At 40.6% G+C, this 13677-nt stretch overlaps 2 protein-coding genes across 3 annotated transcripts; one reads left to right on the top strand and one right to left on the bottom strand.

The window, feature by feature from the left end:
• The first annotated feature begins 1537 nt into the window (after nucleotides 1-1537).
• Nucleotides 1538-4370, top strand: LOC106087343 (uncharacterized protein F13E9.13, mitochondrial). Of its 2 annotated transcripts, none has more exons than XM_013252357.2 (4): nucleotides 1538-1693; nucleotides 1768-1850; nucleotides 3570-4002; nucleotides 4060-4370. In XM_013252357.2, the coding sequence occupies exons 1-4, from the start codon at nucleotides 1618-1620 to the stop codon at nucleotides 4296-4298; spliced, it is 831 nt and encodes a 276-aa protein (XP_013107811.1). In that variant the 5' UTR covers nucleotides 1538-1617; the 3' UTR covers nucleotides 4299-4370. The 2 variants fall into 2 exon arrangements, with proteins under 2 accessions (XP_013107811.1, XP_013107812.1); XM_013252358.2 differs by having other exon boundaries at nucleotides 1569-1693; nucleotides 1748-1850.
• A 5269-nt stretch (nucleotides 4371-9639) lies between these two features.
• Nucleotides 9640-12358, bottom strand: LOC106087350 (uncharacterized). The gene is made up of 3 exons (XM_013252367.2): nucleotides 11913-12358; nucleotides 10727-11841; nucleotides 9640-10667 (listed from the first exon to the last, which is right to left on the bottom strand). Exons 1-3 carry the CDS (start codon nucleotides 12058-12060, stop codon nucleotides 9795-9797), a joined length of 2136 nt encoding a protein of 711 aa, XP_013107821.2. The 5' UTR covers nucleotides 12061-12358; the 3' UTR covers nucleotides 9640-9794.
• Between the last annotated feature and the right edge of the window lie 1319 nt (nucleotides 12359-13677).

Here is a 13677-nt window from a genome sequence, read left to right as displayed (position 1 = left end):
AGAAAAAAATTTTACTGGCATTTCCTACATTCACAATAACCAGATTTTGACAATCTTAATGATGTTTATGGGGCCTGTCCACTTTATGTTTTGGTAAGTGACATAAGCTTCTATTACAATAGTAAATCCTGTCTGAACGGGCAGAGCGGCGATTTGGTTTTTATCAGTAAAGTGCTACGAATTCAAAGTTTCGAGATTAAGTGCTAAATCCTGTGTTTTTTCCAGGTTTTACGATACAAAAATAAATCCCATTTATGCAGGATTTATTTTTAAATCCAAAATAAACCCGATTTCATGTCCAAATAATCGATAAAAGTAAATATGCAAATGTTTTCAAGAATTGTGTGTGGATGTGTGTGATATGCACATTCATTTATAAGCATGTACGCTTGCGTATGTCACTTAAATTCCTCAATCCCATGACAGCCGGTGCTACGTACCGGATTGGCCCGATGGAGTCTTTCATCGGAAAGGGCTGCCACCTCAGTGTACAATGCACTGCAATAACAACAACAAAAAACACGGCATCTGAAGAAATGTTTTACGAGATTGTAATTTTCAAAATTGTCAGCTGTTGCCGTGTTGTATTTAAGTACAATATATATAATGCAATTAACGTGTTATTTGTTGTTATCTCATAACCCGATAAATCGCCAGTACAATCTTTCTCTGGAAATCTGTCCAATACATATGGGGCCGAATTACCGCATACGTGATCGAGTGTGCTGCCATATCGAAAGGAACTTCATCTCGTATTTATTTGGTTGTCCAAAAAGTAATCGCGGATTTTTCATATAGTCGGCGTTGACAAATTTTTTTCACAGCTTGCGACTCTGTAATTGCATTCTTTCTTCTGTCAGTTATCAGCTGTTACTTTTAGCTTGCTTTAGAAAAAAAGTGTAAAAAAAGTATATTTGATTAAAGTTCATTCTAAGTTTTATTAAAAATGCATTTACTTTCTTTTAAAAAATCCGCAATTACTTTTTGGGCATCCCAATAATATATACCACTTTTATAGACATTTCGATACAATTTATTTTACAAATTATAATCGATTTAAACATTAAGTTCTTAAATTTCAAAAATTCCCGTTCAATAAAGAGGTACATGATTCACAATAGAAAGATTTCGAACGATTTTACTCGTTCACGTATACGGCTATTCGGCCCCTCGACTTGAACTGGATAGAATAGTTATGAATTTAGTATCAACCGCATGTTTTGATATTTTTCCCGTTCTTCTAATTTTCCTGTGTGTACACCAGTTTCACACTATCATTATTGTGATTTACTATTTCCCTTTCATCAGTTATTGTGAATGTATGTTTTTCATTTTCCTCGCCGCTCACCAGCCGGTACACTTATTTATAGGTTGTTTGTCGACGTCGAACATAGACGTTTGTTTGGCCTGCATGCTTGATTTCTTTGATACTGAATTCATCGAAATTTTTCTCGTCCTTCTAATTTTTCTGTGTGCACACCCCATACACCCTACTATTATTGTGATTAAAAACTTCCCTTTTAGCAGTTATCGTGAATGTATATTTTCCAGTTTTCTCGCCGTTCACCGGCCGGCACACTTATTTATTTACATTTTTTTTATTATATTTTTCTTAAAATGCAAAGATTTTCCCGAATTTTTAAAAATTCCCAATGCAACATAATTGGCATGATACACGTCGATGCTCTGCCAGGTATTTTAATAATTTCTATTATTTAATTCCGCTAATTTTGTATTCTAATAACAGGTGTTTGATATTAATTTTAGGAACACCTCTATATAAGGGCAATTGGTTGGAGACCATTGAAAAGGCAAAACATGAAGCCAGTATATATCAAAAATATGAATTGGTAATTATCAATAGTGAAAAAAAGAGTTCATATAGGAAAAACATACAAGCGTCAACAAAAAGATGCTTTAGAAACTATTGGAATTACCGTCTTCATTTCCGTAAGACCCTAATGGGTAATAGTAAAACTAAATATAAACGGTTGATTTTTTTTAATACTGGATGAGCTCCAGCACACACAACAAACACGGATTCTTCCCTAAACAGATAAAGCCTCCATATGAACTGATGCACCTTCCTGACTCCCAATTATTAGTTGAAATTTGGTGTATGAAGTAGACTTTTGACCCCCAACATACACACCCAAGTAAACATCGATAATTAGTGGATTCCACAGCAGCCAGTTTTACGTACCAGATTGACCCGATGGATTCCTTCATCGGCAAGGGCTGCCGCCTCAGGCTACAACAACAACAACAGTGACTCCCTACTTACTAGCTGGAAATACATCTAACAGTGCTGAGCGCAGCACTTGGAAATTCGCCAACAAAGCTCGGGAAGAGTAATGTCTCAAGTCTCGATCGTCGTTGTTGTTGTTATTGCCAAATTTTCATGTGGAGGTGGCGATCCTCGTCAAGCTCCTGTAGGTGAGCAGGCTCGTTCCGGCTCAAAGAACCGATTGCGGCGGGAACTGAGTGGCCATTGGTTATTCAAAGGCGCCAATAACTCGCCTTGTCATATCAAGCGTCATAGGTTCTCAGTATTTGTGCAAGAGCCGGTGCCAACCGGCCTCTCACTGAGACTTTCCACTCGATACCGCTGATCGTCCGCGACTGCCTTTGCAGCTACTCCGTATGGAGCATTCCACTATCGGCAACCTGTGGACGCGCCCGGTAGCTCGCAGCTAAGCTTCTCTGGACAGCTTTGAACACCACACAAATTGGAGCTCAATGTTCCAGCCTGAGTGGTGCTCACAACTATCCCGTGCCGGGTGTCTCAATCATCTTAACTATTTTGCGGCTTCATGATTCCCTTCAGTCGAATACGTTGTGCGAATGGTCCTATGTGTTGGACATAAACAAATTCTCGTTTAAATTTTTATACCCTCCACCATAGGATGGGGGTATACTAACTTCATCATTCTGTTTGTAACTCCTCAGAATAAAGAATATATATTCTTGATCGTCATGACATTTTAAGTCGATCTAGCCATGTCCGTGCGTCCCGCTGTCTGTCGAAAGCACGCTAACTTTGGAAGGAGTTAAGCTATCCGCTTGAAATTTTGCACAAATACTTCTTGTTAGTGTAGGTCGATTGCGATTGTAAATGGTCCATATGGGTCCATGTTTTGATATAGCTGCCATATAAACCGATCTGGAATCATGACATCTTAAGCCGCTAGAGGACACAATTCTTATCCGATTTTGCTGAAATTTTGTGCAACGGCTTCGCCCATGATCTCCAACATATGCGCCAAATATGGATTGAATCGGTCTTTACCCTGATACAGCTCCTCTTTAAACCGATCTCCCTATTTTACTTCTTGAGCCCCTGAAAAGCCCAATTCTTATTCGATTTGGTTGAAATTTGTTAACTATGGTCTCCAACATTCAATTCAATTAGCATAGCAATTCTTTTCTCTTATCCTTTGTTTGTATAAAAAGAGATACCGGGATAGAACTCGACAAAAGCGATCCATGGTGGAGGGTATATAAGATTGGGCCTGGCCGAACTTAGCACACTTTTACTTGGATTTTCTAATTTTATTTTTCTACCCCAGGATTCCATTCTACTAGAAAACATGCATGACATTCCATATGTACAGCATCAACATCTTGGCCCCGAAACGGTTGCATGTATGGCACGCATATCACAAGAGGTACGCTCAGCACTAACTTCCCGATCGAAAATTCCACTTGGTGTGCAAATATTGGCTTGTGGCAATAGACAGGCTCTGGCGGTTGCAAAAGCTTGCCAGCTGGATTATATACGAGCCGAAGGTTTTGTATTTGGCCACGTTGCCGATGAGGGCTACACAGATGCTTGTGCTGGGGAAATTTTAAGATATCGTCAACAAATAGATGCATCAGATATTTTAATATTTACTGACCTCAAGAAAAAACATAGTTCACATGCAATAACCCAAGATGTTAGTTTATTGGAGACAGCTAAAGCTGCAGAATTCTTTCTAACCGATGGCATTGTTATCACTGGTTAGTCGATGGTTTTTTTTAATTTGGTTTTTTCTTCATTTTTTTTTTGTTTTTTAGGCAACTCCACTGGGGATGCAGCTAAGCCTCAAGATTTTAAAGATTTAATTAATAAAGTTAAAGTTCCTCTACTCGTCGGTTCTGGCGTTACTAAGGACAATATAGATAATTATAGCAAATTTATTAATGCCGCTATTATTGGCTCACATTTTAAAAAGCAGGGTCTGTGGTCCAATGATTTGTGTGAAAAAACCATAGAAGAGTTTATGTCAAAAGTTCGGCATATTAGAAAATGGTAAAAAATAATTAATGTTGCTTTTTTTCAAAACTTTATTGTAAATAAATATCAAATGGTAAATGTGTGATCTTAATATGATTGATACATAGATTATAGTATAAATATATGTATATCGTTATTGGAAATGCTAAAGGACACTCGGTTTTTGGAAAAGGAATAGAATGTTAAGTTAAGGCTGTGTAGCTAAAATATACTTGACCGATTCTATTTTCCAGTGAGAACTTCAGCTACTCATCGTTCTTCCATTTTTAACAAAAGAAAGCTTTACGATTTTCCTATCTCCCTTATTTTTTAGAAAATGAGACATTATTGCTGGGGCTACTATAAATCCCAATTTGAGTAGATTGTGACAAATTTGGAAAAAATGCGTTTAACGGAAAAGTACTAGAAAATCATAAACCCGATATAACTTTCTTAGTGAAAGTTCGATGGAAGGAAAGCCAGTCGACAACGTCATTTAACAAGATGTAATTTTTTGCGGAGCCATAAGCTTAAAATGCTTGACTTCAGTTTTCCTCCGATGAATAAGGGGCTCACTACATACAATTCCCTGCAACAACCAAAGGCAAGGATAAGCAAAACATCTTCTAGCACGATATGAACAGGTGAAAATTGCCTTGTTGTTGTAGCAGTTTGTTGTGTTCTATCTTTCGTTTGATTGATTCTGTTTAGTGTCAAGATCCACTCTGCGATAAAGATGGGGAGAAGAGGGGTCTGCGATAAAGATGGGGTGAGGGGCCTGTGTCTAAGTCGTGTGGGTCTGACTGGGCAGTTAAACAGGTGACTTTTATCGTGTGGTCCCTGGTCACAATCGGGACATACATCTTGCACTTCGGAATCAATCCTTGCTCTGTAGGAATTGAGGCGGCTGTATCTGCCGGATCGTAATTAAACCACCAGAACTACTCTGGTTTGCCGCGAAAAGTCAATTTTTCAAGTGCAATGGTGGGTGCAAATTATCTTGGAAACGTTTGTTGTTGTTTGTGTAGCAGTTGAGGCGGCGGTTCTTGTCAATGAAGGACTGCATCGGCCAATCCGGTATGTACCATGGGATTGAAATGTTTGAAATGGGATTGACGTTTTCCTTGGCGACAGGTCACTGTGACGCAGATGGGAGCATGTCAACTTGACGAGTACATCAGAAAAACATTTAGCGATGGTTATGTGAGGCATTCTTTTTACTTTAATTGGCTATGACAGAACATTTGTTCCGTTTGCCGACACAGAATAGATTTCAAAGTTGCTATCTTCTGCGCTGCTAAAATTTCTGTATGTGTCGGAAGCAGTACCTGCATCCTTTGAAAGAATCGAAAGAGAGTCGATGAAAATGGGTCTGACAGAAAATGGATATAAAACGAAATGGATGGTATCAACTCCCAAAAAGCCCTGTACAACCGATCAGATAGAGAAAATGGAGAAAGATGGGAACCACATCTTTGAGATAGTCAGCAAATTTATCTACCTCGGCACCGCCGTAACCGAGACGAATGACACCAGTTTGGAATAAAGCGAAGAATAATACTGGAAAACAGATGCTACTTTGGACTAAGTAGGCAGTTTAGAAATAAGGCCACCTCTCGACAGACGAAAATTACACTATACACGACTACCAATCCCATGGCAGCCGTTTGTACGTACCGGATTGACCCGATGGATTCCTTCATCGGCAAGGGCTGCCGCGTCAGTGTACAAAACACTGCTGCAACAACTGCTACCCGTGTTGGTATATGGTTCTGAGGCATTGGTACTTGTGATCACAGACGAGGCAGTGCAAGTAAGTCATAGCCAATTTAGTAAAGCTTTGTTCTTCTGTTACAAACCTTCAAACACGGCAGGTACCATCTCGCCTGTTTTCACAAGTACCCATGCTTCGAAATCATATAACAACACGGCCTGGCACGGGATAACTTTGAGCACCACGAAGGCTGGAACTTTGAGCATCGATTTGTGGAATAGTGGAATGCTTCATGTTGAAGGCTGTAGGTGAGAGTGCTCGTTCTGGTCCAAAGGACCGATCGCCGAGGGGAACAGTGTGACCATTGTTTATTTAAAGGCGCCAATAACCCGCCTTGTCATATCGAGCATCATAGGCACTGACCATTTGTATAAGAGCCGGTGCCGCCCAGCCTCTCACTGAGACTCTCCGATCGATACCGCTGATTGTCCGCTACTGAATGTTTGTGTTAGTTGCGCTGATTCAGTTTTGCGGTGCAACGCAAATGCGATACACCGCTGCAGATCTCTGCTCTGGACCTCTCGAAAGTCTTCTAAACTAACAGTCATGCCACGCTTTTTAAATAGATCGCTGACACGTCCGTCCAGTGGGGCATGAAACGTTGAATTACGAACTATCCGTTTGGGGTTCAGTTGTTTAGTGGAATTACCACTGCATATCTCTGCTCTGATCCTCTCGAAAGCCTTCAATACGGACAGTTATGCCACGCTTTTTGAGAAAATCGCTAACACGTTTGTCCAGTCGGGCATGAAACGTTGGATAATGAACTTTCTGTGTGGTCGCCAATCGTTTGATGGAATTTAAAGATAAGAAGTCGAAGCTCCGTAGAGTGAAGTATAGAGTTCCCCAAGGCAGGGTTCATGGACAAATTTGCATTGGAGATATATGCAAATTTGCCCATAAACATTCCACTAAGGAACATGGGCAAACTTCTCACATATCAATGATTGCTGTCCGATTCAAGTTTAAGCTTAACGATAAGGGCCTCCTTTTTTGGCCGAGTCCTAAAGGCATGCGCAGTGCGACATCCCTCAGGGGTGAAGTTTTTTCTTCCATGGCATAGTATCTCACAAATGTCGCCGGCATTTGGAGGGGATAACCACCGCTCAAAAAAAATTTTTGGTGTTCTCGCCAATATTGGAACCCACGCATTCAGCGGCGGAGGCCACTTGCGTTCAGCGGGCATGCTGACCTCTGCGCCACGGTGGATCATGGTGGTGGTGCTGTAAGCGCCACACAGGCTGGAACATTGAGCTTCAATTTGTGTGGTGTTCATTGCTGTCACGAGAAGGTTAGCTCCGAGTTACCAGGCGCGTCCACAGGTTGCGGATAGTGGAAAGCTTCATACGGAGTAGCTGCAACGGCAGTCGCGGACAATCAGTGATATCAAGCAGAGAGTCTCAGTAAGAGGCCGGATGTCACCGGCTTTTCCACTAATTCTGAGTGCATATGATGCTCGATATGACGAGACGAGTAATTGGCGCCTTTAAATAACCAATGGCCACCTTGTTCCGGCGGCGATCGGTCCTTTGGACCGGAACGGGCTTGCTCACCTACAGGAGCTTGACGAAGGTCCCCATCTCCACATGAAATGTGGCTACAATAACAACAACAACATGGCTTCCGATATCCTCTTTGATGACATCTGCGTGGGGTTGAACCGCTACACTGTCAATCTTGCCTTTAATTTCACTGCCAGAAATTTGAAGATATCCTCGACCAAATCTTCAGTCACACTGTTCACTCTATCATAGTGGAGATGCATAAGGATATTTGAATGTGATAGTCGAAGGCTTAAGAATTTCGATCACCAAATATCCCAAAATACTTGGTGTCGCATTTGACACCAAATCTTCCGCGTAGGTCACTGAAATTTGTGACAAGGTCCTCAAGTCGCTTGCTGGGAGCACTTGGTTTGCTGGCAAATAATCCTTGTTGACTGCAAAGCAATTGACCGTTTGGTGATCAACTATGTAGCGCCGGTGTGGACTCGCCCGCTGAGTGGAATAACTTTCAGATCTGTCAGAATGCTACCCTACGTATAGCGAAGGACTGTCTGTCTCCTCAGTTCTCATGTAGACCATCTCCATCAGGAGACAAAGATCTCTCTCTATCTCTGGCTAAAATACTGAATGCCCATGATGCTCGATATGACAAAGGCGAGTTATTGGCGCCTTCAAATAACCAATGGCCATAATATCCCTGCGAGCTAACTTACTTATGTGGCTACGGAAATGTAGCTACTATAGAATAAAAACACAACAAAGATCCAACCCATGCGAGCGAGAATCCTACCCTACGTTTATCGACGGGCTGTTTGTCTCCTCAGTTCTCATGTAGACCACGTCCTCTCTTGCTGAAATACTCAATGACAATGGTGCTTGATATGATAAGGAGAGTTATTGGTGCTTTCAAATAATCAATGGCCATAATTTTTCGCGGAACGAGTTTGCTTTAGGTAAGCAGACGAGGATCGCTACCTCCACACGAAAATGTGGCTACTAGAATAAAAACACAACAAAGATCCTACCCATGCGAAGCCACAAATACTGCTGTCAAAGTAGCATTTACTGGGCCTGCAATCGCAGAGACCATCTTAATCACAATCTTGTGGATAGGCATCCACCGCCTATATCAAAGAAAAAACCTCTAGATCATGCGGCTTTTCAGTCGGGTCTAGTTACCATTCACGCCGACGTTTGCAGAAGCGTTGTATAGCTACCTAGTGAACGCAGTCCTCGACCGAGATCGACCGTAACCCATCGCACCTGAAGAAGTAAGTCACCCTCTGCACAGTACTAGTACTCAATTACGTTGCGGCAAATGCCGCCGTCTTAACTGATACAGAGCTAGGATTGATGCCAGAGTGTTGGGAGTGTGTGCCGATTGTGTCCTGGGTCCACACGACACATGTGATCTATTGAACAGCCCAGCCAAAGCTACTTGACTCAGACCCAGATCCCTCTGGACGCACCCGCCCTTAGTCGCAGAGTTCCTAGAACCGGATCTAGACACACTGCCGCTACAACTAAAGATGAAGACACGAGAGATCGAGTGGGCCAGCCAGACCCACTCGACTTAGACCCAGATCCTTGTGGACGCACCCCATCTTAGTCGCAGAGTTTCTTGACACGTAACAGAATCAAGCAGACGAAAGATAGAACACAACAAACGGCTACAATAACAACACAGACTATTACAGCAACAACAAACTATACGTCTTGCTGAACAACTAAATGTTGTTGTTGTTGTAGCAGCACTGAGGCGGCAGCCCTTGTCGATGAAGGAATCCATCGGGTCAATCTGGTACGTACAACCGGCTGCCATGGGATTGAAGCATCTAAATAATTGACAGATGATTTGGACCCCATGTCGCATGATGGGCGGAGATCAGGGATAATGTATCCAATCTAGAGAAGTGATGGCGATCTGTGGTGTATTTTGCGGTGTATTACCAAGTAGTGGAGGGGGTATGCGCCTTAATAGTTCCCCTTAGCCTGAAGATTTCTATGGCTTGAGAAGGATTGAAGGATTTTTCATTCTTCAAGTATGTATAAAATTTTAATTTTTTACGTCCTCTGCCATTTCATACAACGACAAAGAGATATACGTATGCATAGGAGTATTGGTTTATATCTTAAAAAAATAAAGTTGTGCAGCAATGAGTTTTAAAAATAAACATTTAGACTATTGGAACTAGCATCTAGTCCACTTTAAACTTTGCTTAAGACATTTAAAAATAAAATCCAGTTTACCCTTTTCTCAGAATAAATTTGCAAAAAAGTCGTAGATTTTTTCACGTAGTGTAGTTCCATTTTTGCCATCTGTTTGGGTAACGTGACGTTGAAATTCAAATGTCGGCTGCTCATACAACTCATCTAAGGAATCATCGAATTTCACACGTTTTTTCTGTGGTGGTGATGAAATTCTGATGTTGGCAAAATTCTCTTTGAGAGCCGTTGTTGGTGAAGTACTGCCATTTTTTCCATTCAAACTCCAGTTACTTTTATTACTGCCATTGCTAGATCTCAAAGGGAAGAGAACATCACGAAAATTACCTGCAGCATCAGAATTTAAGCCGCCACTGTCCACTAAGAAATCTTCACGTTTTACTATTGCATGCGGTATGGTGGTGTCCACATTGTGTGCCTTAAAATATGACTTGGAATCGGAATAGCGGCTAGCGAAGCCGTAGGTGGGATCATTGTCAGAGAGACGATTAACTTGTGGTTGTTGTTGTTGCAAGCTTGGTTGCGGCTGCACATTTGTTCTCGATTGAGTTTTCTTCAGAATGCCACGTGTGGTGGCCCGCATTTTATCATTGGATATAAATTTATATAATTTGGAGAGGCGATTTTCTGGGGTGCCTATACCACTACTATGTTGACTTTTGTCTCTTAAGATGCTCTCATTTTCATCTACAATTTCCGGAGCTTTACGTTTTGGGGGTTTTGGTGTTGTGGGTGTGCTTTGCCTAGCGGCAGTTAGGCTCTTTGCCATTGTAACTGGCGTAGCAGCATGCGATACAATTTTGCGCTTGCTGCCACCAAAACAATTAGTTGCCGTAAACGAGTTATCAGCCCCAGTTTCGTCTTCGGACTCAGCATTTTTATTGCGAAATATGTTTTCAAATTCCTGTTTAGAAGTAAATAGACAATTAATATTTTTTTGAATTAATTCCTAAAAACTCTTACCGATTTCTTATTCTTTGGACTCAACATATAGTCCTCACCGAAATTCTTTACATCTTTTTTCCTTAATGGGGTTCGCTTGCTGCTCTCCTTGCGCAATGTTTTGCGGCACTGTATATGCAAATCAATGGCATCGCGTATAAAGCCCACCCAAATACGTGACAACTGCAAATCAGGGGAGTTAAAGATTATGCCATCACTCTGACAGGTGACCTTAAAGTGGCCGGGTAAAAGCTCATAGACTTTACACTTTTTCAGGGGAAATATGCAACAACATTCTAGGGAGTTTTCAACCACCGTATTAGCTGCTCGATCCTTTAGTATTTTGCAATACATGAAAATATCTGAGGTGAGGACACAATAACGTTTGACTTCGTTGCCATTGCGGGTAACCTTATTCAATACTCCTTCCTTTATGACTTTGCGTGAGGGCTTTACAATATTCGGTGTACGATGTACCAGAGAGTTTTGTATATTAATCAACATTTGTGTGACCTCCTGATCCTGCACACAGCTATTTATGTGTGAGACGGTGCTTTCGATTTGTTTCACAGACTCCTTTAGCAATTTGAAGTCAGCATCTGCTGGGCTGGTGTAGAGCAGCACCTGTTCCAGCAGCAATTTGTAACGCGGAACTCTTTGTATGGGCACTATCATTAAAGAGTTAAGCTTTCTTTGTACTTCAGGACGAAATTCATTGATTTCCAAAAATTTACGAAATGCACCATTCTTGGATGTAAGCTCCTGCAATACCAACAAAGCTTGGCGATAATCGAAGGCATAAACTGAGTACAGTTTAAAGAAAGGAGCCATCTTCAAAAAGGCCTGGGCAACATTATCCAGATCCGACTCAAGTTCCCTTAGGAATTCCCCATTTAAATTGTTTATCATTTCTATTTGGCCAAAGAGTGTGGTATGACTGGCTTCATCTATGATTTGTTGCTCCTTCAAGGGTTGCACAAAGTAATCGATCAACGTTTGCAATTGCTGAAGATATGTTTTTTCCGATGTAACAATTTCATGTATGGCCTGCAAACGAAATGTTCTTCGTTTGTCCGTTTCCGTATTGGGCGAAGATATTGGTGAGCGTCCTGTGCCTCCTATCAACATGGAACACACTGCAGGCACACACACACACACACATACAAATTATTATCATATTCATCAACTCTGTAGATCAATAACTTACCCTTATTTCTAGATTTTACCGTCAATAGATTACGCTCTTGCAACACCTGTCGTAATTCTCGGCTAAAACTCATAGGGGTTTCCGGTGTTCTTGGAGATGCCATTTCATTGATGGCATTATTGCATTGCCTTTTTCTTGGCGTATACATTTTAAATGAATGTATAAATATGTATGCTCACAAAAATGTTTTTTATATGCTGGCTTTTAAGTAACAATTGGCATACAAATATATTTTTTAAGCTGGGCGGGAAAATATCGTTGAGCAATTAAAAACTGGCCCCTTATTTATGGGCAAGCAAGGCAAATGGGGTTATAAAGGCGATTACCCGCCATGTATTAACAAATATATATTTAAAACAACACAAGTTCACAAAAATTATAACAATAAGAAATTTTTAACAACATTTTCTCATCACGGAATAATGGAAAATTTGATGATGCCTTGGAGAATGCAAACAGCTTTATTTTAAAAATGACATTTGATAAAAGAACAACTCTGCTGATAACAGAGTTGCCATGTATAGTTAGTAGTCTGAGAATGTGTGCTTAGGTATCGTTTACACAACGTGAATATTCACAGTGGCGTAGCGTTTAATACATTTTCGTTATAAGTAGCGGTAAAATTTGTGCGTGTGCATTATAGTTAATGCTGAGTATTATGTCCAGTATTTCGAGCGGAATGCTGTCAAACTCCATATAAAAAAACATTGGCTGAAAACCGGCGGTACACTGTTTTAAGTGAAGAAAATGGCAAAAAACTATTATAGTGGCAACACTTGAAAATATTGCCGGCATCATTTCTGTTTGTTTTATTGGTTTCAATGCAAGGCGGATTTAGAAATGTGGTCTCACGCGAATAGCTGTTAACAGCGGCCAGGTTTGTCGGTATTAAGATGTCGGTTTTTTGTTTGCATTATCTTTGTTATATTCTAAATAAAACGTCGATCTGCTTGATGACAAAATGGTGGATTGCACTATATGATTTGTGTTGTTTCGCCACGAGTTGCTCAAAACACTGATTCATTAGGATAAATTGCGCACAATTTTAATTGCTAATGTAATTAAACACTCACGAAATTGGCCGAATCAATTCTGCTTCAATACTTTTGTCTTGTCAACACACAACAGTGTTGTTGTTTGACTTTTCTTCATGTTCGGACAAAGAAAAGAGTCCGTCGGATTTCGCAATAATTTAAAAGGCATTTTCGTTGTGACTGAAGTCAGCACTAGGCTTTATCGTCTAACGACAGCTTATTCCGAATCAAATCATTTCTCTTACTGCCTGGTTCACTAACTTTGTATCATTGAAAGTGAGAGATTTTCGTTCGCCCTTGTATAAAAACCAGTTGATTTCATAAAGGAAAACAGATGTTGGAGTGAGTGACTTGACTCAATTGAGTAAAAAAAGTTATTGAACCAGGCAGTTAGTCAGGTTTCACTAATACAAGGTTATGTCACTTGCGAAAACATAAAGTGGATAGGCCCCATGAACATCATTAAGGTTGTCAAATCTACCGATATAGGAAAAAATGTAAACAAAGGATAAATATAGAAAGAGAACAAGTTAACATCCTCAATGTCAAGTACTGCCAAAAACTACAAGTACAGCTGATCGCTTGGCTTAACCTTATTCAGTGAATCCCAGCAGTTAGTGTAACATTAAAATAAATATGGGGTTGCCCAAAAAGTAATTGCGGATTTTTCATATAGTCGGCGTTGACAAATTTTTTCACAGCTTGTGACTCTGTAATTGCATTCTTTCTTC

This window comes from Stomoxys calcitrans, chromosome 1 (assembly GCF_963082655.1).
Source record: "Stomoxys calcitrans chromosome 1, idStoCalc2.1, whole genome shotgun sequence".
Classification (NCBI taxonomy): domain Eukaryota; kingdom Metazoa; phylum Arthropoda; class Insecta; order Diptera; family Muscidae; genus Stomoxys; species Stomoxys calcitrans.
Note: the sequence above shows the minus strand (reverse complement) of the source record. Positions and strands in the feature narration are given on the sequence as shown.

Excerpts from the sequence above, each read along its gene's own strand:
- LOC106087343 (XM_013252357.2), top strand. The coding sequence starts at position 1,618 with ATGCAAAGATTTTCCCGAATTTTTAAAAATTCCCAATGCAACATAATT. Across the intron at positions 1,694-1,767 it reads ACACGTCGATGCTCTGCCAG|GAACACCTCTATATAAGGGC; the intron begins GTATTTTAATAA and ends TATTAATTTTAG. Across the intron at positions 1,851-3,569 it reads TATATCAAAAATATGAATTG|GATTCCATTCTACTAGAAAA; the intron begins GTAATTATCAAT and ends TTTCTACCCCAG.
- LOC106087350 (XM_013252367.2), bottom strand. The coding sequence starts at position 12,060 with ATGTATACGCCAAGAAAAAGGCAATGCAATAATGCCATCAATGAAATG. Across the intron at positions 11,842-11,912 it reads GGTAAAATCTAGAAATAAGG|TGTGTTCCATGTTGATAGGA; the intron begins GTAAGTTATTGA and ends GTGTGCCTGCAG. Across the intron at positions 10,668-10,726 it reads GTCCAAAGAATAAGAAATCG|GAATTTGAAAACATATTTCG; the intron begins GTAAGAGTTTTT and ends ACTTCTAAACAG.